The 18,782-nt window shown below is 37.2% G+C and overlaps 2 protein-coding genes across 3 annotated transcripts; one reads left to right on the top strand and one right to left on the bottom strand.

The window, feature by feature from the left end:
• Positions 1–367: 367 nt before the first annotated feature.
• Positions 368–5,550, top strand: urp2 (urotensin II-related peptide). Its single transcript, XM_084107079.1, has 5 exons — positions 368–640; positions 3,518–3,976; positions 4,784–4,824; positions 4,910–5,066; positions 5,152–5,550. The coding sequence occupies exons 1-5, from the start codon at positions 517–519 to the stop codon at positions 5,181–5,183; spliced, it is 813 nt and encodes a 270-aa protein (XP_083963205.1). The 5' UTR covers positions 368–516; the 3' UTR covers positions 5,184–5,550.
• A 143-nt stretch (positions 5,551–5,693) lies between these two features.
• LOC311078325 (chloride intracellular channel protein 4) lies at positions 5,694–17,743 on the bottom strand. 2 transcript variants are annotated; one of them, XM_084107077.1, is made up of 6 exons: positions 15,388–17,743; positions 10,370–10,479; positions 8,757–8,882; positions 8,569–8,675; positions 8,297–8,478; positions 5,694–6,837 (listed from the first exon to the last, which is right to left on the bottom strand). In XM_084107077.1, the coding sequence occupies exons 1-6, from the start codon at positions 17,629–17,631 to the stop codon at positions 6,676–6,678; spliced, it is 2,931 nt and encodes a 976-aa protein (XP_083963203.1). In that variant the 5' UTR covers positions 17,632–17,743; the 3' UTR covers positions 5,694–6,675. The 2 variants fall into 2 exon arrangements, with proteins under 2 accessions (XP_083963203.1, XP_083963204.1); XM_084107078.1 differs by lacking the exon at positions 15,388–17,743 and adding an exon at positions 11,792–11,943.
• Between the last annotated feature and the right edge of the window lie 1,039 nt (positions 17,744–18,782).

Genomic DNA, 18,782 nt, shown 5'->3' with positions numbered 1-18,782 from the left:
ACTTCAGCTCATGCTAATTTCTTCTCATATGCATGAAGGCTATTTGCATTGGCCCACACATCAAACGTCGTCCCGATCCGGGATGGCCCTTTTGACCCTGATGAGGAGTGGATAAAGTCATCGGGTGCGCTGCTGTGTAAGCAGTGATAAGGCACTTCTTAATGTGTTTGCACAGGGGCCGGAGTAAAAAGGGCCTCTGACGCAGAAGGGCCCATGCCTGCCGCCACCGGCACAATGGAGACCCCGAAACCAAACACAACCCCAAATGTCACACAACGCCTGGAGGGAGGAGCGGCCTGATTGGTCGGTGTCAGCGTGGGTGTCTCGATTTAAAAGCCCCGGTGGATGTGGGGTGACGGTAGAGAAAATACTGTAAAGTACAGCACACTTGACAAGCCTTCTCATCTTAGAGGCGCATCAGTGTAAAAGAGCGCGGCAGGTGTATGAATCCACCCAGAGATCGCATTCGTTTAGATTTCATCGGTAGCTGGACCGTCTCACCTTCAGGTCATTGAGATGTATAAGGTGGACATGTTGAAAGTGTTGACCGCAGTCGCTCTGCTGACTGTCGCTTCGGTCTTGGATGCTGCTCCGGTGAAGCCTGGAGAACCAGACGCTGTTGAAGAACCAACTGATGGAGGTAAGACGGGTCAAAACCAGCTCACATGCTTCTTTCCCCAATGCATTCAATGTATACATTTGATTAGTTCATGCATTTTAAGTCAAGTCAAATTTATTTGCACAGCACGTCATTCTAAAGCAGCTTTTTGGAAAATCATGAGGGAAATGTTTATAATATCCTGGTGCATTCAGCAGAATACAATCTCCTGGGAAATGAACTCTTGACCTCGGCATTATGCTCTGTGTTTGAGCTTCAGGAACGCTGATTTATAACCTTGTGGTCCCAACTTTGCAAACACTCACAAATGCAAAAGTCTTAACGAATTATACATGTTTCAAGAATCAACTTGTCTCAGATGCATTTGGAGAAATAAAAACAGAAGCAAAGGAATCAATAGTTGTCATATATAAACATAGTCAATGTGGATATCAGCTCGGAATATTTTGATATTGGGAAAATTTGATGAGAAATCTTTGACTTTTGATTGCATGTCCACATCTTCGCACAGTTAGTGCCATTTATTAGACGTCTTCTGAAACTCACGTGAGAGATTACTAAGGTCTTTTTCTCATAAAAACATCTGAGAGATAAAAGACTCTTCTTTTAAATCTATCTATCTATATATATATATATATATATTTATTTATTTTTTTTGTCTAGGAGAGACATCTGAGACATTAAGGCAAGACGCTACATAGTAAAACTATTGTTATTTATGCACTGGTCAATTTTGAGGTGGTTTTTTTTTCCATACATTTAAGTGTGTATCTTATTGCACTTGATCTATTTGCATCTGTAGATTTCAGTTACAATAAATATCTTTAAAGGCCGTGAGTTTTTCCCTCCAGAAATCTCCACTTCAGCAGCTTTACATAAGGTTTGTTCATATAACACTCACCTGATTTATACTTCTGACCAGAACTTTTTATTCCCTAAAACTTAAAAAAAAAAAAAAAAAAAATGTTTTCTGATTTATTAAGTGATAAAAAGAGATGTCCAAAAAATATTTAACTCCAAACAAAATCAAACATGAAAATTGAATGGAATGTTCAGGTTTCGGTTCTGGACGTTTATGCAAATCAGTGCACATTTAATTGGATAATTCTTTATTGCATATTCAACATTTAAGAAAACAGTTGTCTGTGATCCATCAGCTGGGGAACGTAAAAATGATTCATTGAATTTAATAAAAAAAATTATCGTAAGTGGTTGCACACAATTGATTTTAGCTACATTTAAACAAATGCATTAAGTTGAACTTGATCAATTTTAGTTCAACTTAATGCATTTGTTTAAATGTCGCTAAAATCAATTGTGTGCAACCACTTACGATAAAAAAATGGATTAAATTCAACGAATCATTTTTTTCAGTGAACATGTCCACCCTGTTCACCTGTGGTGTTTCTTCTCGATGTCTCCGTGGATGTTAGTTTTCCTGTCGTCAAGTCTACAGACTCAGAGATGGCGCTGGACCAAGACAATCAGTCCAGTGGCGCCGGCTCTTGTGGTCCTCTGTTGGTCTTGTGCTGTCCGCACTTCCAGTGTGTGCAAACCTTAAATCTGTCGTTCCACATTCAGGTTCTGGACTCGTCCTCCTGCTAAAATTGGCTCGGGAGTTTCGAGCAGGGTTATGTAAAGCTTGAATTAGGTCATTCGGTCCCAGTGGATCACATTTAGGTTAATGTTCTTACAGAATTCGTTGACCTGGATCTTCACCATGCAACAATAAATCTCAAAGTTATTGAATGTACGTGCACAAAAAGTATTCATAAATCAGTAAGTGCATGTATGCACTGATAGGTCATGCTAATTTATTACCATATGCACTTTTTCACCGTAACAATGGTCACGATTACTTTGGATTAAGGGGATAACACCACTCTTATTTTATCTGGAGCTCCTTCGAAGTGTTTTTAATGGAGTGATGGCAAGTTCAGAGTTTACAAATGTCCAAAATGCGCACCTACGACGTCACCGAAACGGTCGTCCAAGCAACTCTCCGACTTCCCCAAGACTTCGGTCAACATGGATGCAGCTCCACATGTGTTTGTACATGAGTGTGAACAAGCCATTTGTCAGCGTCCACCTCTAAGATCAGAATGATGATGAAGGACGGGTTAGAAAGTTCCCCGGACAAAAAGCATTTATCATCTGTTATGTCGTGTGTGTTTGTCCAAGCCGAGAAAAGAAGGGATGTTTGATGTTCGGAATGTCCCTCTTTTCAAGGTTCTCAGGGTGTTTCAGTGCATTGGCATTTCCCATTGACTTGTTTCTATGGGTATGGGAACAATTCTGTGTCAACAGGACTTATGAGACAAACCCTTTCAGAGAACAGAAGGATGCATCATTCTGGTACCAACCGTAAACTGGGATTTTAGAGACATGCAAACACTTTTCTGTAGCTGAAACTAATTGAGTTGCATTCCACTGAGCAATAAAGCAGTCCAATTCTTATTTTTTATAGAATATTGCAGTATTTATAATTAATCCGTGCACAACATTATTATTATTTTTAACTCATCTGCACTCAGAGTATCTTCACCTCCATCTTGCAGCGACATCTCTTTTCTTTTCTGATGACGAGGGCGGAGCAACCTGTCACTCACATGAGATCCACCAATAGCAGACCACCAATCAATTCCCCTTGGACAAAATTAAGCCCCGCCCACATTTGTTCTTGTTTGTGAAGCCGTTTCACTCGGATAGGCCTATACATCACAACACACTCTTAAAAATAATGGCATTCCATGAAGAAACTTCAGAACTTTCCATTATAATGGAAAACATTTTTTTTTTAATCATAAAAATGTTCTTTGTATGTATGAAGAAAAGTGTAGGGAAGAAAAGACTATCGCAATTTCTGTTTCATGCCGACTTGTTTGTATTTCCCTCCAGATCCAAGGAGAACCGGCGTGGATGAAATAAATCCAGCACGAGCGAAGCTACTGAGGACCCGACCAATGACGACATTTCCCGATGGAGATGGAAAGACTGTAGCAACGAGAGCATTAGACGAAATAATCACAGCGACGAGTAGCCCAAATGTCAGAGACAAAACCTTAAACCCTAACACAGGTGTCAATAATCTGTTAAAGACACTAACACTCCTTTCTGATGGACACGAGGAGATTCAGCCGAGTGATGGATCTCTGAGGACAGACCGCACAACCAGTTCTCCCGATTCCCAGAGGATAACGGAGAAGAACCGACTGTTCAGGCTGTCCGACAAACAATCCCAGTCTGATCCCGTCACAGATGCTCGAGAGGAGCTGGTGAAGATGTTGAGTGCACTTGAGGAGCTTCACAAGTTAGTGAACAGCACACTGAGCCACCGAATCACCATCATGACCAGAGGTGTGCTTGATTTTTATATTTAAGAAAATTATTTTATTCAACCAGGATGCATAATCAAATTGATCAAAAGTGACAGAATATTTCTATTCCAAATAAACGCTGTTCTTTTGAACTTTCTATTGATCAAATTATCCTAAAAATATGTTTCCACAAAAATATGAAGCTGTTTTCAACATGTTTCTTGAACAGCGAATCATCATATTAGAATGATTTCTGAAGGATCATGTGACACTGATGACTGGAGTAATGATACTGAAAATTCAGCTTTGATCACTGGATATAAATTACACTTTACTATATTCACATAGAAAAAAAAAATATTTTAATATTTCACAATTTTACTGTATTTTAAATCAAATAAATGTAGCCTTGGTTAGCAGAAGAGACTTTTCACAAAACCTTTTTTTTTTTTAAATCGTAACTTTTTGTAAAAAAAAAAAAAAAAAAAAAAACTTTACAACTATTTATATATAAAATTTTGGCTTTTTCCCCCTTTATTTTTTATTTTTTTCACACTATTCACAATTTTACTGTATTTTAAATCAAATAAACGTAGCCTTGGTTAGCAGAAGAGACTTTTCAAAAAAAAAAAAAAAAACTTTACAACTATTTATATATAAAATCTTGGCTTTTTTCCCCCTTTTTTTCACACTATTCACAATTTTACTGTATTTTAAATCAAATAAATGTAGCCTTGGTTAGCATAAGAGACTTTTCAAAAAAAAAAAAAACGTAACTTTTTGTAAAAAAATAATTATATATATTTATATATAAAATCTTGGCTTTTTTCCCCTTCTTTTTGTGAAGGAAATAGCAATGGGCGAGGTACCGGGAAAAAGAACAAAATAGTAAGTTCAGTTCCCAAACCAATCATAAGCATATACACTAAAGTTCAATTTGAGCTTTATGATACAAATAATATTTTATAACCAGCAGGTAGTGACAGATGGACACCTGAAGTCCACCACAGCGACCACTATAGACAGCGGTGGGATCTCACCCAAGGCTAGCACTGACCAGATGGATCCCAAACTCAACGGAAAAGCCTCGAAAAAGTCGAATCCATCAGCTAAGAAACCCAACAAAAGAGGTACGATGCAGACCAGCTGGTTTGGATAACAAAATGTCATGTTACACCCATACATTAACTACTATTTATCTTTCTCCGAACACAGTGTGCTTCTGGAAGTACTGCTCTCAGAACTGAGCTTCACCCTCATTTCACCAACCTTCGAAATGCCAAGCAACAAATCCTGTTCTCAAACATAGATGCTTAAACTCTTCTCAATGGACCATCAATAACATGACTGACCCCTCTGACCCCCTGTGACGTGTGTACCCTTGATTTTGTGCACGAAATCCTGTTAACCTTCGATCTGCAACATCTTCGTTGTTTGTTGCAAGCTCCAATAAAAATGAAAAAGCATGCAAAAATACTGTGATAATAAAGAGAACTTTATTTTTCTACAGATATCTCTCTCGGTGATCATTGCAAAATGACAAATACGACAGTGGACATGTGATCTTTGTTGAGATTGGCCTCACTGTATTAGTATTTGCACAAGTTCTCAAAGTTAGAGGTCACTATGAAACTCGGAGACCACCGGCTTCATTGAGTCTTTTCATCGTGTTCTTCGGCTTGTTTTGTCTGATCAATGCGACTGACGGATCAAGATCTTCACACAACCTTCGAAAATTAAAAACCATGAAGACTTGATGAATTCTGATTCGTTTAATATGAGGCGTCATAAGGCGTTCATGCAAGGTTACAAAGATGCATAAATAGAATGTTTTAACAAAATTCTATGCATTGATAAAAACAATCAAATATAAATGAAGCAGCTTCAGCGTAAGCGTGGAAAGACAAAACAATTACCTAGAAATGTCATTCATTTAAAAAAGTCCATCAAGCTGTGGAATAAAGCCTTGTGTGATGATATATATAAAAGGAGGGTTTCATTAACCATACATGGTGATATTGTAAATAACGAACATGATTTTCCATATTATTATTATTATTATTATTTTAAATATAAAATGTAGATATAAAATGTATGTGTAAATATTCTGGCCTGACACGAAGAATCACAAGTAAAAATTCAGAAATAAACAACATATATGCAAAAAATTTAATAAAATAAAGATCCATAGCTTAAAAATTATTATGAGATCGATTTTGGTCAAGGCCATGGTGAACATTATGAATATACCATATCTAGTCTATCTATATCATCCGGGGGAAAAAAATGCTCTAACAAATGCTGGGTTGTTTCAACCCAAATCTAGGTCAGATATGAACAAACCCAGCCGTTGGGTTACATTTTTAAATTACATTTTTAACCCAATGTTTGGGTTTGTCCATATTTGACCCAAAATTGGGTTAAAAGAACCCAACATTTTTTAGAGACAGAAAAGATACATATGAAGTAGTTAAGTGTACTAACAGACTGAACATTTTATCTCTTCGTCTGGTATTATACTATTTTTCTGGTCCTGCCAATGATTTAAGGAGAACTGATGCCATTCTACCGATTTAGGATCAATACACCATAGTATTAATGCAGCTCCACCAGTGAGTGCATTCACACACACACACACACACACACACACACACACACACACACACACGCACACACACACACTATGACGTTGCTCACAAGAGAATTTTGAGTTACCACTACTTGTCTGGTCATCCTGAACTATTTGATCTTTTTGGCGACGTCCAGGTAAGCGAACTGGATCTCCCGGTCGGCAGGGCAGGTGTTCATGAACTCTTCTCTCTGGTAGGCGTTATTCAGATATCGCAAAACTCCGGTCATCTCAGCAGGAATCTCAAAACCTCTGTATTTCCTGGCAACAATCTACAAACAAGAGTATGCAGGTGATTAAACTGATTGGCCATATGAAATCCAGCAAAATGCATTTTAAATTACTGAGTAAAAAAATATATAATTGCAGTGTGGTCCAGAAGTTATATGTATATATATATATATATATATATATACATACATATATATATATATATATATATATATATATATATATATATATATACAGTCAAACCAAAAATTATTTAGACACCAGATATATTTTTTTATATTTTTTTTAGTACACTGTAAAAATGTATATTATCAATAAGTTATGACAACATATGTTTTTACATTGCTTTAACTCATCAAAATAAGTTAAGCAATTTTCAAGTTATACAAGATTAATTTTTTTAAGTCAGTTTAATGTAATTTAAGTTGAAATTACTTAAACATCCAAGTTGATTGTACTTAAAAATTTAAGGCAGCAACTTTTTTTTTACAGTGGTGCAGGACACTATAGTTCATTTATGTAAGTGAGGAGAGCAAAATAAAGTAAACTATGACATATTTATACCTAATAATTCTTCATACAGGGACTCCCAGTAACATTTATAAAAATTTGGGACCAAAAATGATTCGGACACTTGAGCTGATCATGTTTTGCTGAAGTGTGTTGTCTTTAATTGCTAATGCTCTTTTTACACACAGAATGAACAAAATGAAGCATTGCTTGGTGATTGGTTGAGCTAAACTGGTATTATCTAATTGTGTAGTTAAATTTAACAGCTGACAGATATTCAACATAATTCATGTGTGAGACAGTCTAACAGAAGGATGGACAAAACCAGTGAAATATCAGCTGAGTTCATAATTACCATTTTCTAAACTATAGCGAATAAACTGTGATAATGTGAGAAGTGTTGAAGGTGTCTGAATAAATTTTAGTTTGACTGTATGTGTGTGTGTGTGTTAGTTTAGCCATTAAACTCTAGACGGCGCAGACTGATCAGTCCTTTACATGCAATCTGCAAGCAATCACATCATTACTTCACGGCACAAGCTGATTGGTCTCTGCTGATCCTGCAGCCAATGAGATTGCTTGCTCAAAATTTAAATAGTCTGGTTCATTGTTTTCTGTAATCTAGTCCTGAACCCCTCTACCTCCCCCAGCTCCACCTGCCTAGATCTGCTATGGGATTTACTGTATATGTATGTGTATTTATGCATCAGCAGCGAGTCTGTGTATCTAATAGCTCTGCAACTATATACAGTATATATAATATATATTATTCTGCATGTCATTAATAAAGCAAAAGGGGTACACTCTAAATATGACGACATTTCAAATGTATGCATTCATGTACATTTATCAATTCAACTTTTCACAGCGATTCAAATTAAGATTTAAATGAGATTAATTAGAATATTTTAAACAAATATTGGGCTTTCAGGAAAGGGAACATTTTGTTAATGAAAAAAGGGAGGAGCCTGAAGAAAAGGAAAGAAGCACCTTCATGATGTGTAGTTTGGGAAGCAGGTTACAGTCGGCCAGCGTGAGGTCCGGTCCGTCCAGGAATCCTCGTGTGGACGCTTCGGGATCATCTGCGCTGTTGGCATCAATCTCCTCGGGCAGCGGCGTCTGCAAATACTCATCCAACCTCTTCAGGGACTTCAGAAGAGCTTTCTCCAGACCTGAATACATAAAACTCCAAATAAAACACTATTACAGAGGAAAAGAGTCACAACCAGGACTATCTGTGTACTAAAAGCCATTAAACTCACCCTCATTAGCTTCTTTACGAGGGTTCTTGATGTAGGCAGAAAACTTGGCAAATACATCTATTCCTGCTGTGTTGGATTCTGGATGCTTTGCTGACAACTTTGGGTATCTACAAAAAAAATAAAATAATTAGTTTAAGTATCTTAGGCAAGTAAGAAAGAAATGGGAAGTGAACCGGTATAGAAAGTACCGTGGTGGGACCAATCGTTCCTCGAGGAACTCCTCGATCTTGTTGACGTCCACCAGAACCTCTCCGTTGAAGGTCATGAATGGAGGGTTGGTTCCTGGAGCGAGATCCTGTAGATCTGCAGGCTTCCTGTGAGACGCGGATCAACAAACTAAAGTAAAGTATAACTATTAAAAATTGTTAATTGAAATATAAAATAAAATAAGGGTCTAAAACCTAATTTGTAATTAGAAACTGAAATAAAATAAGTTGAGGTACCAAAATCACTAAAACTAAAACCAAATGAAAATAAATTAAAGCTAAATGGAAATGTTAAAAAAAAAACTAAATTAAGAAAAATGACAAAAGCACATAACAAAATTACTAAAACTTAACCCTTGTAATGCATTAAAAATACTGTATACACCTGTTGCAATTTGGGGTTTGTTTGATCTCGGTAGAACGTAAGCTTATAAAACAGTCATAACTTAATATTTTCCAACTAAAACCACATTGTATCTGATCAGTAACCTCCCATTAATGAGTGAATGTGCAAAGGTTTTGAATGTTACCATGTTTTTACCATGCTACTACTTCTTTAAAATAAAAAAAATTGAGAAATTCTTTGAAATGTTAAATGAACTACAGTAAAAACCAATGCAAGATAATTTTTTTATCAATATTTATGAGAATTTTTATTTTGAATTATTATATGAAATTTATAAGAACAATGTAATATATAAGAATTAAATTGATTTTTCTCAAGTTACTTCTGTAAAATACAACTTATAGATGTAAAAAAAAAAAAAAAAACTGCATAATTTCATGTGTAAAGCCACAGTTCACTTACGGGTCAAAACAGACACGAAAGCAGGAGGCGTAACAAGTTTAAATGGTTATATATCTGAAATTATTTTATTTAAAAAAAATCTAGGGAAAAATTACACATATCTTAACACATATCTAATGTTTCATTTTCATACTAAAAAACATGGATTTTATTTTTATATTTTTTTTCTTTTATTTTGATGTAACTCTTCCTGGTCAAACGGACCCAAATGTATTTCTAAAATGAATATTAAAACTGAAAATATAAAAATAAAAGCCAATATATATATTGTATATATATATGTGTATATGTATTTATATATATATATATATATATATATATGTGTGTATATATATACATATATATAAATACATATACATATATATATATATATATATATATATATACATATATATATATATATATATATATATATATATATATATATACATATATATATATATATATATATATATCAATCAATCAGGGTTATTTAATAATGATTGGAAGTTCCATTGGAATCTAAGATTTTTGATAAATTTTAGTATTATAACATATATATAATACTAAAATTTATCAAAAATCTTAGATTCCAATGGAACTTCCAATCATTATTTGGAAGCAAACGGATCTTAATGATTAAATGATTAAATAAGATCCCAATGTATAGACAATTTCTATATGATTTAGTTAAATCAGAGTATCTTTTGCATGATCTCCAGGCGCATTTTATCCTGTTGGGAATCATACTTGTCCTAATGGGAAATCTGTGTTGTCTGAATCTGTCTCTGTGAATGTTGTGCTTCACCTCTTGAGGTCCACAGTGGTGACGTTGAAGATGACTCCTTTCAGCCAGAGGATCATGAAGAGTCTCTGAGAGAAGGGACAGTTCCCGAGACTCTCTCCATCACTGCCGGCCTGGGACACACACAACATGCCGTCAGTCCTTTAACCACATCAGGAGTGTGGAGTAACAATGGGTTTGAACTGTCGCTTTTGATTTCATTTTCTCTGCGCACTGCAAAAGTTTCCTGACACGTGAAGACATTGCACACAATGGCAAAATGATGATTTCAAGGTAATACGTTGCTCTAAGATAACTAACGATGTTTAATATGTTGCAGATTTATGTAGATAATGTGAATTCCAGAAATGAACAGGTTAATTTGTGAAATATGTTTGTCGCTACAAGATGTACGAACTTCAGAATGATACACACTCTAAAAAAATGCTAGGTTGTTTCAACCCAACTTCGGGTCAAATATGGACAAACTTAACCGTTGGGTTACATTTTTAAATTACATTTTTAACCCAACGTTGGGGTTTGTCCATATTTGACCCAAAGTTGGGTTGAAACAACCCAGCATTTTTTAGAGTGCAGAATTAAATGGACATATAAAGAACTGACCAAAATTATTTAAATAGGCAAATGTAAGTTTAAGTGGTTAATTACTCCAAAAAACAAAAACAACAAAAAAAACAACAAAAAAAACTATCCCTTTAAGGGAGCTTTCGTCCTCATTGAGCGCCACAATAAATTACGAAAAAGGGGTAAATAAGCTTAAGCTTAAACTGTTCAGCTGCAGAACAAACAACATCACAAGATGTAGAGTCAACACTAACACTAGAGTGAAAATATTGGCGTTTCACATTCATACGGTGAAATACGATTCATTTCAGCAACTCTGTGACAGTCTGTGATTTTACTAACTTCTGTAAGTAACTTTGCAGCTATCAACTATCAATCATAGTAGACTGTCTGCTTAATATCTGCTAACTCTTTATTGTGATGCTCCTCAACAGATATTCTACTGACAATAAGAAACTTATTCTACTAACCCAAACCCTAACCTAACAGTCTAGTAGTATACTAATGAGAGTTAGTTGACATGTAAAGTTACTTATAGTTAGTAGAACGTCCAAAGTGCACTATTGAAATAAAGTATAACTGATTTCACTTGTCAGCAGGCAGCTTGTTCAGACAAATAGTTAATTATGTGATTGGCCCAATAAATGTTTAATTTTGCCTGAAAATGCTTTAATATAAGCAAAGCTCTAATTGATAGCACACAAAAAAGGCCACAGTTGAATAAAGCGTAAAATTCAACCGCACAAAAGAGTCTTTCATTAATTTTATAATGGAACACAATACAAAACGATGCAGATATTGTGTCATCCCACAAGAACAAATGTTTTATTTCTTCAAAGGTTTAATGTGAGAACGTCTTACCTTGACAAACAGCTCAATGCTAGGAAATCCCAATTTTTTAGCTGCTACATCAAACCAAGCCATGGTGTAAATGCTTTCACATGTCTCATAATATCGAATGCAGAATGGTTTCTCGAAGCAAATTCTCTGAAGGCATGGAAAAGTCTTTCCAGAATGACTGATTACATTTGGTGTTCTGTGGGTGTTTGGGCTGGAGAACACGGTCAAACATGCAGGACACTGAGACACTGAGACGTTTGTTCATTGTTATCAGCGATAGAGACGTCGTTCATGAGATGTGCGTTATGAAAGAGTTTTGCAGAGTTGGGAATCGCTATTATGATTTCCAGTGTACAATCTAACATTGCACAGTGATCTAGAAATAAACTATATACATTTCCATGTTGTATGTGTTCTAAAGGGCCTTGGGGATCAGTTACTACTGTGTCACTGTATTCATGAGTCTGGAGGTTGTGGAATGATTATGTGAGATCTGGCCACCTGAAGATAAGCTGTGATGAGGGATGGATGAGGACCTGAGGGTAAAACAGACCCACATAACGCCAGTAGAGGGCAGTGCGGCTTCTTTAGAGACACTCGAAAACCTGACTTTGAATAAAAGCACACCAGTAACTGGACTGCAATTAAATTATTATAATTAATGTCACATTTATGGGCCAATAAACAGCTGCCTAGCAACCATCTAGAATACCAAATAGCAGGTAACATGTTAAACACCATTAGGAACACCCTAGCAACCGCATAGCAACATGCTAAAAAAACACACCCTAGCAACCATTAATAACACCCTAGCAACCGCATAGCAAATTAACCAGAGCACCATGGAAAGCAATCCAGAATACCCTAGCAAACCAATAGCAACATCGTAAACACCATTCAGAACACCCTAGCAATAATCCAGAATACCCTAGCAACCCCATAGCAACGTTCTATTGCTAAGCACCACTCAGAACACCCTAGCAACATTCTAAAAACCATTCAGAATACCCTAACAATCGCATAGCAAAATGCTAAAAACCAGAGAACCCTAGCAATTATCCAGAACACCCTAGTAACAATCCAGAATACCCTAGCAACACCATAGCAACGTTCTATTGCTAAGCACCACTCAGAACTCCCTAGCAACATTCTAAAAACCATTCAGAATACCCTAACAATCGCATTGCAAAATGCTAAAAACCAGAGAACCCTAGCAATTATCCAGAACGCCCTAGTAACAATCCAGAATACCCTAGTAACAATCCAGAATACCCTAGCAACACCATAGCAACGTGCTAAACATCACGCAACATTCTAAAAACCATTCAGAACACTCTAGCAATCGCATAGCAAAATGTTAAAAAAAAACAATCAGAGAACCCTAACAATCATCCAGAACACCATAGCAACAATCCAGAATACCCTAGCAACCCCATAGCAACGTGCTAATGCTAAACACCACTCAGAACACCCTAACAATCGCATAGCCTAATGCTAAAAAAACAGAGAACCCTGACAATTATCCAGAACACCATAGTAACAATCCAGAATACCCTATAGCTACCGCACAGCAAAGTCCTAAATCAGAACACCCTAGCAACCATTAGGAACATCCTGACAACCACATGCAACACTAGCATCATGATGGTGAGTTTTGCACATGCTGGAATCATATTATGACTGGACGGAGCCACTCCACCCCACCCCCCCACCCCCCCAAACACTCAGTCAGAATCTCAGATCCTTCTCACAGCCGACTCAGACCAACAAACATCTAAATCAGATTAGTGTGTAGAGGAATGCTGGGAGATTAACCCACTACACCTCAGCTTCTCATAGAGGCAACAGGTATTCAAATACAAACACATCTTTCACTGTTCAATATAAGAGCAGCACATCACTCGAACCCATAAAAAATAAGAATCAGCTGTTTATCACTGAATAACAGGCACAGTATCAGGCATAATAACTGAGCATATCATCACTTAGATCCTGTTTACCAAAGCAAATCCACGACAACATACAAAAAACTGATGATGAGACACAAAATGATACTTTTGTGATCTGAAATGTACAGAAAGTCTGTGGGAGTTGCACTTTTTACTGTGTTCCACTGCAACCCGCACAAAGGGCGTCTTTGTTACTGTTTGCTTGCAGAAACATACGGGTGGGATTTAAGGACATTTTTACCAGGCTTAACGTCCCGCTGCTCAGCCTCCTTCATATAACAAGAATTTGGCTGTGCGCTTTGTTCCGAACGTTTCAGACAATTCCATGAATAGAATTTTTTTTTAATAAAATAAAATACTATTACTGTAGTAATAGTACTATACTATACTATACTACTAATACTAATACTATTACTATTTTGCTTGGTTACAAAACTGGCTATACACTTTGTTACGAATCTTTCAGACAAGTCCATAGAAAAATAGAATAGAATAGAATAGAATAGAATAGAAAAAAATACTATTGTTGTATTTTTAACTGGTTACAAAACACTCACTGTAAAAATAATTATAAATAAATACATACATACTGTTGCTGTAGTCAATACACATCTATGTTGCACTATAGTCAACACAGCAGATTAGTAAGATTATTGCAAAAGTGATACCTATAGCCAGCTCTTTCCTAATTGTTTGTGATATGATACTTTATATGGCACTTTCTATTGGAATGTTCTAGAATCAAGTTGTGTCTATTGTGTACGATTCATTTTTAGCTCACCGATCAATCCATCAGCTCAACACCCCGCTGGGAATAACTCAATTAACTAAGTGCATTATATCACCAGCAACAACTATTTATAAATCACAAACAGGGCTGCAATTGTGGTTGGAAAGGTCAGGCTACACCTAAATAAGACTTAGTTCTTGAACATTAAATCTTAATATATGACTTACATTATATTGTACATGGATGTTTATGTCATATGAACCAGTTTACTGTTTTTAAAACCAACTTGTGACCGGTTACCAGTATAAGGTATGTTTTAGACACTTTCATGCTGGTTTTAGCAGGTCACCAAGCAGTGATGAAGTTGGTGTACCTGCTTAATTTGTGGAAGTAACATTGCCTAGGACTGGGAATTACATTGTGGTTTTCTAGAAGCGGGATGACAGCAGACCAACTGACCAGTAGAGCAAAGACACTAATGCAATTAGTGTTGGCGATAGTAACACCATCTGCTGAGCAGAAGGACATGCTGTCATTGTAGGAAACTGTATGCTAGCATGGCTAACAAGACAGCCTTATCATTGTCATTTTTAAAATAAGGCTCAAATCATTATTTCACAAATCAAACTTGAATTTTGACAGGTTATATGCATGTTAAATTCTGCCTTCCCTGTAAAATGTACCACAATAATCATACTTCCCAAAAACACTAAAATATTTGGTATCTTGGTATTAAAGCTTCTGATAGTTTCCAGATTGCATATTAACTACAGCAGATCATAATATGGTCAAAACGACAACGTTTTTGAGCAGAACCTGTAGATATCAAAGTAAATTTTGAGGACAAAGAAAACCCATGTGACTCATTTCCCTTCTAAAACTGCAATATGCAAATGGACATCTTGACCATTATCTGGCTATAAATAACAATAGAATACCTTCACATAGAGGGAGATCTGCTGGTCAAGAGGATCGCCATCCCGTTGAGCTGGAGTCGCCATCCTCGTCGGCTTTCCCAGAGTTTTTACCTCTTCTTGTTGAACTACGTCAGGTGGGATCCCAGGGAACCCATTCGCCATGGTGACCTCTTGACCTTTGGCCTTGATATTCAGCTCTCTTTCGCTGCCCCCGCTCATGGTTCTGATCTGACTGCCGAGAGGCCTCGGTGGCTCTTGGAAAGGGGCATTTGAGTTCTCGTTGGACTTCAACCAGGCAGGTTTGGTCTCTTTTCGCCCCCCCTGGGCTTTCCTTCGAGGCTCATCTTCAATGACAGCCTTAAGCTCTTCTAGCCACTTCCCCGCCCCCTCTTCTACTGTTGTAGGCACTTCTTCCTTGACTTGTCTTGGCTGTTCCTTTGCAGCGTCACCTCCCTCTACGATCTCCTGTTTGTCATTGCCAAGCTGTTCCTTCTCCTTACACACCCCCCCTTCTATAAGTATTGGCATTTCTTCTATGACTTGTTTTCGCTGTTCCTTCTCACATGCCCCCTCTTCTATAGGTATTGGCACTTCTTCGTTGAGTTGTCTTCGCTGTTCCTTCTCCTTACACGCCCCCCCTTCTACAAGTATTGGCATTTCTTCCTTGAATTGTCTTGGCTGTTCCTTTGCAGAATCACCTCCCTCTGCAACCTCGCATTTGTCATTGCCAAGCTGTTCTTGCTTCTTACTTGCCCCCTCTTCTATAGGTATTGGCACTTCTTCCTTGACTTGTCTTGGCTGTTCCTTTGCAGCGTCACCTCCCTCTGCAACCTCGCATTTGTCATTGCCAAGCTGTTCTTGCTTCTTACATGCCCCCTCTTCTATAGGTATTGGCACTTCTTCGTTTACTTCTCTTGGTTGTTCCTTCTCCTCACATGCCCCCTCTTCTATAGGTATTGGCACTTCTTCGTTTACTTCTCTTGGTTGTTCCTTCTCCTCACATGCCCCCTCTTCTATAGGTATTGGCACTTCTTCGTTGACTTGTCTTCGCTGTTCCTTCTCCTTGCACACCCCCTCTTCTCCAATCTCAGGAGCATCAGGTGGCTGTTCTACTTCTGTACAGCTTCCCTCCTCTGCAGAATGCTCCTCCTCCTTGGTAATCTCCACACCTCTTTGAATCCTTTCAATGCCCTCTACCTCTTTATCCATTTCTTTATCTCCTCTAGTCTCCTCAGGTCCATTGACAATGGGTGATTGGGTATCCGCCACTATTCTCTCACAGTTCTCTGGATCTGTGTCTCCCACCACTTGTTGCAGCCACTCTAATCTTTCACATTGTTGCACGATGCTTTCCACCAACTGGTCTGAATGCTGGGCCATCTCCTCTACGGTTCCACTAAACAGATCAGTTTGAGGTGGTTGCTCTGTTGCAATCGCTGCTTTGTTAATGGTGGATGTTTCTTCATCATTATTTTTGGCTATGGCATTATTGTGCACTGGCTCGCCAATTGCTTTGCAGTCCTCAAATAAAGGCACCTCGGTCAGAGACTGTTCTTCGCCAGTGTTATCAAATGTTTCTGGTTCTTCCTCTTCCTCAAGACTCTGAAAGTTTTCTTTTGAACCTGCTTCACTGGTAGAAACCATCCATGGCTCTTCATCCACATAATTTCTGTACTTGATTTCTATTTTCTCGAGAAGGCAACAAGTGAGCTGTCTTACCTCAGAGAGGAGCAGGTCCTGTGTCTCCATCTTCCTTGCGCTCAAAGTCAGCACTTGTTGTTCATCGCTTTCCTTTTCATCTTCGTACAGCGTTTCCAACTTGTCATCTGCTCGGTCCATGTCCACTTCTTTGAACGCTCTTGCACGCACTTCAGCTTCGTTTTGAAGTTTCAAAACTTGTGTTTGCGCTGTAATTGAGAGTTCAACTGGTAGCTCAGGCCTTGTTATGTCCACTTCGTCCTCCATCTTTCCATATTTTACCTCTTCATTTTGCAGAATTGCATGCTCTTGGTGCTCCAGGTCTTCCATAAAATCCTCTTGCTCTGTTTTATGGACGATCACATCTGTTGAAGGCATTACGTTGTTGTCTCCAGCATCGTCCATATCCTCATCCACCTCTTCAGCTAGTTCAACCTCATCTTCCTCCTCCTCTTCCTCCCCAGTCCGCAGATCTTGCATCTCCATGCATGATCCTACAGGACAGTGGATAACGGCTCCGTTAGAAATCTCCATGCTGATACTCATATCACATTTGGCCTGGGCCATAATTCAATAGCTAGACGAGTGTTTAGAGTTTGCTATAACTGTGTAGAACTTGTTGTATAGCTAACACACTAAAGCTCTTGTGTCTACCTCTCCAGGCTACGTTCTGTAGCGGTAACTAGGAATTACTCTCTCTCCCCCTTTTCCTCTGGAGGATTATGATAAATTTCGGATTCTGATCCCCACATGACTTGCCTGCCCACTCAAATCCGCTCCAATGGGAGCCTGGTCAGCTCAAGATGATCGGTTTAAGGGTAGGGCACTTATTTAAAATTAATTGTAATTCTCCATCCTCCATCTTATTGAAGTAGAATTAAAATTAACTGAAATATATACATCTAAAAACATATCAGCAAATATATTGAATCTTAAAAGCATAATTATTTTAAAAACTGTAGTTGCACTTGGGTTCATTTAATATTGATAAAATAAAAGGCCATTTAAGTGTGCTTGGAGAAAATACACTTTAATGACAATGTGCAAAAAGTGCATTTTCTAATAATGTCAAATTAGAAGTTTTGGTAACACTTTATTTCACAGTGACCTTGTTACATATGTTACATGTACTTACCATAGTAATTACAGTAATGTATTACATGCAACTAGCCCTCAACCAAATCCTAATCCTACCCCTAACCCTGTAGTACAATAAGTACATGTTGTTCAATAAAATAACTCATGGCTTAAAAATATAATTACTCTGTCATAATGGTCTAAAATGGTTACATTAAGTGATCCAAGGTATTCCTCCTGGTTCTGGAAGCACTGGAATTCAAGCTTGTATGTTCTTAAATAATGTTTGTGATATGTAAATTTATGTGTGTATGTTATTCTTTTCTTTCTGTTTCTTTTACTTTGTGATATGGACCTAAGAGTCTGGAATAAAGAATTAATAAATTAATTAATAATGACACCTTAAAATAAAGTGTATCCAAAGTTTTGCTTTAAAGTCCATTTTAAATCATTATGTTTTAATAATCATTTGTAATGCTTTTAAATAACTTTTTACATTGTTATTTACTTGCAAATAACATGCAATTAAGTGTCCAAAAACATTATGTAGTTTGCACTTAAATATATTCTTTTAAAGTATAATTTCATTAATATGTACAGTATAGTAGGCTACCTTTAAAAAAAGTATGCTAAAGTGGATA

This window comes from Abramis brama (genome assembly GCF_963993115.1).
Source record: "Abramis brama genome assembly, chromosome: 2".
In the NCBI taxonomy this organism is placed as follows: Eukaryota; Metazoa; Chordata; class Actinopteri; order Cypriniformes; family Leuciscidae; genus Abramis; species Abramis brama.
Note: the sequence above shows the minus strand (reverse complement) of the source record. Positions and strands in the feature narration are given on the sequence as shown.

Coding starts and splice junctions, on each gene's coding strand:
- urp2 (XM_084107079.1), top strand. CDS start 517: ATGTATAAGGTGGACATGTTGAAAGTGTTGACCGCAGTCGCTCTGCTG. Junction 641..3,517: donor TGAAGAACCAACTGATGGAG/GTAAGACGGGTC, acceptor ATTTCCCTCCAG/ATCCAAGGAGAACCGGCGTG. Junction 3,977..4,783: donor AATCACCATCATGACCAGAG/GTGTGCTTGATT, acceptor CTTTTTGTGAAG/GAAATAGCAATGGGCGAGGT.
- LOC311078325 (XM_084107077.1), bottom strand. CDS start 17,631: ATGGCCCAGGCCAAATGTGATATGAGTATCAGCATGGAGATTTCTAAC. Junction 8,883..10,369: donor ACCACTGTGGACCTCAAGAG/GTGAAGCACAAC, acceptor CGCGTCTCACAG/GAAGCCTGCAGATCTACAGG. Junction 8,479..8,568: donor TCGTAAAGAAGCTAATGAGG/GTGAGTTTAATG, acceptor TTATGTATTCAG/GTCTGGAGAAAGCTCTTCTG.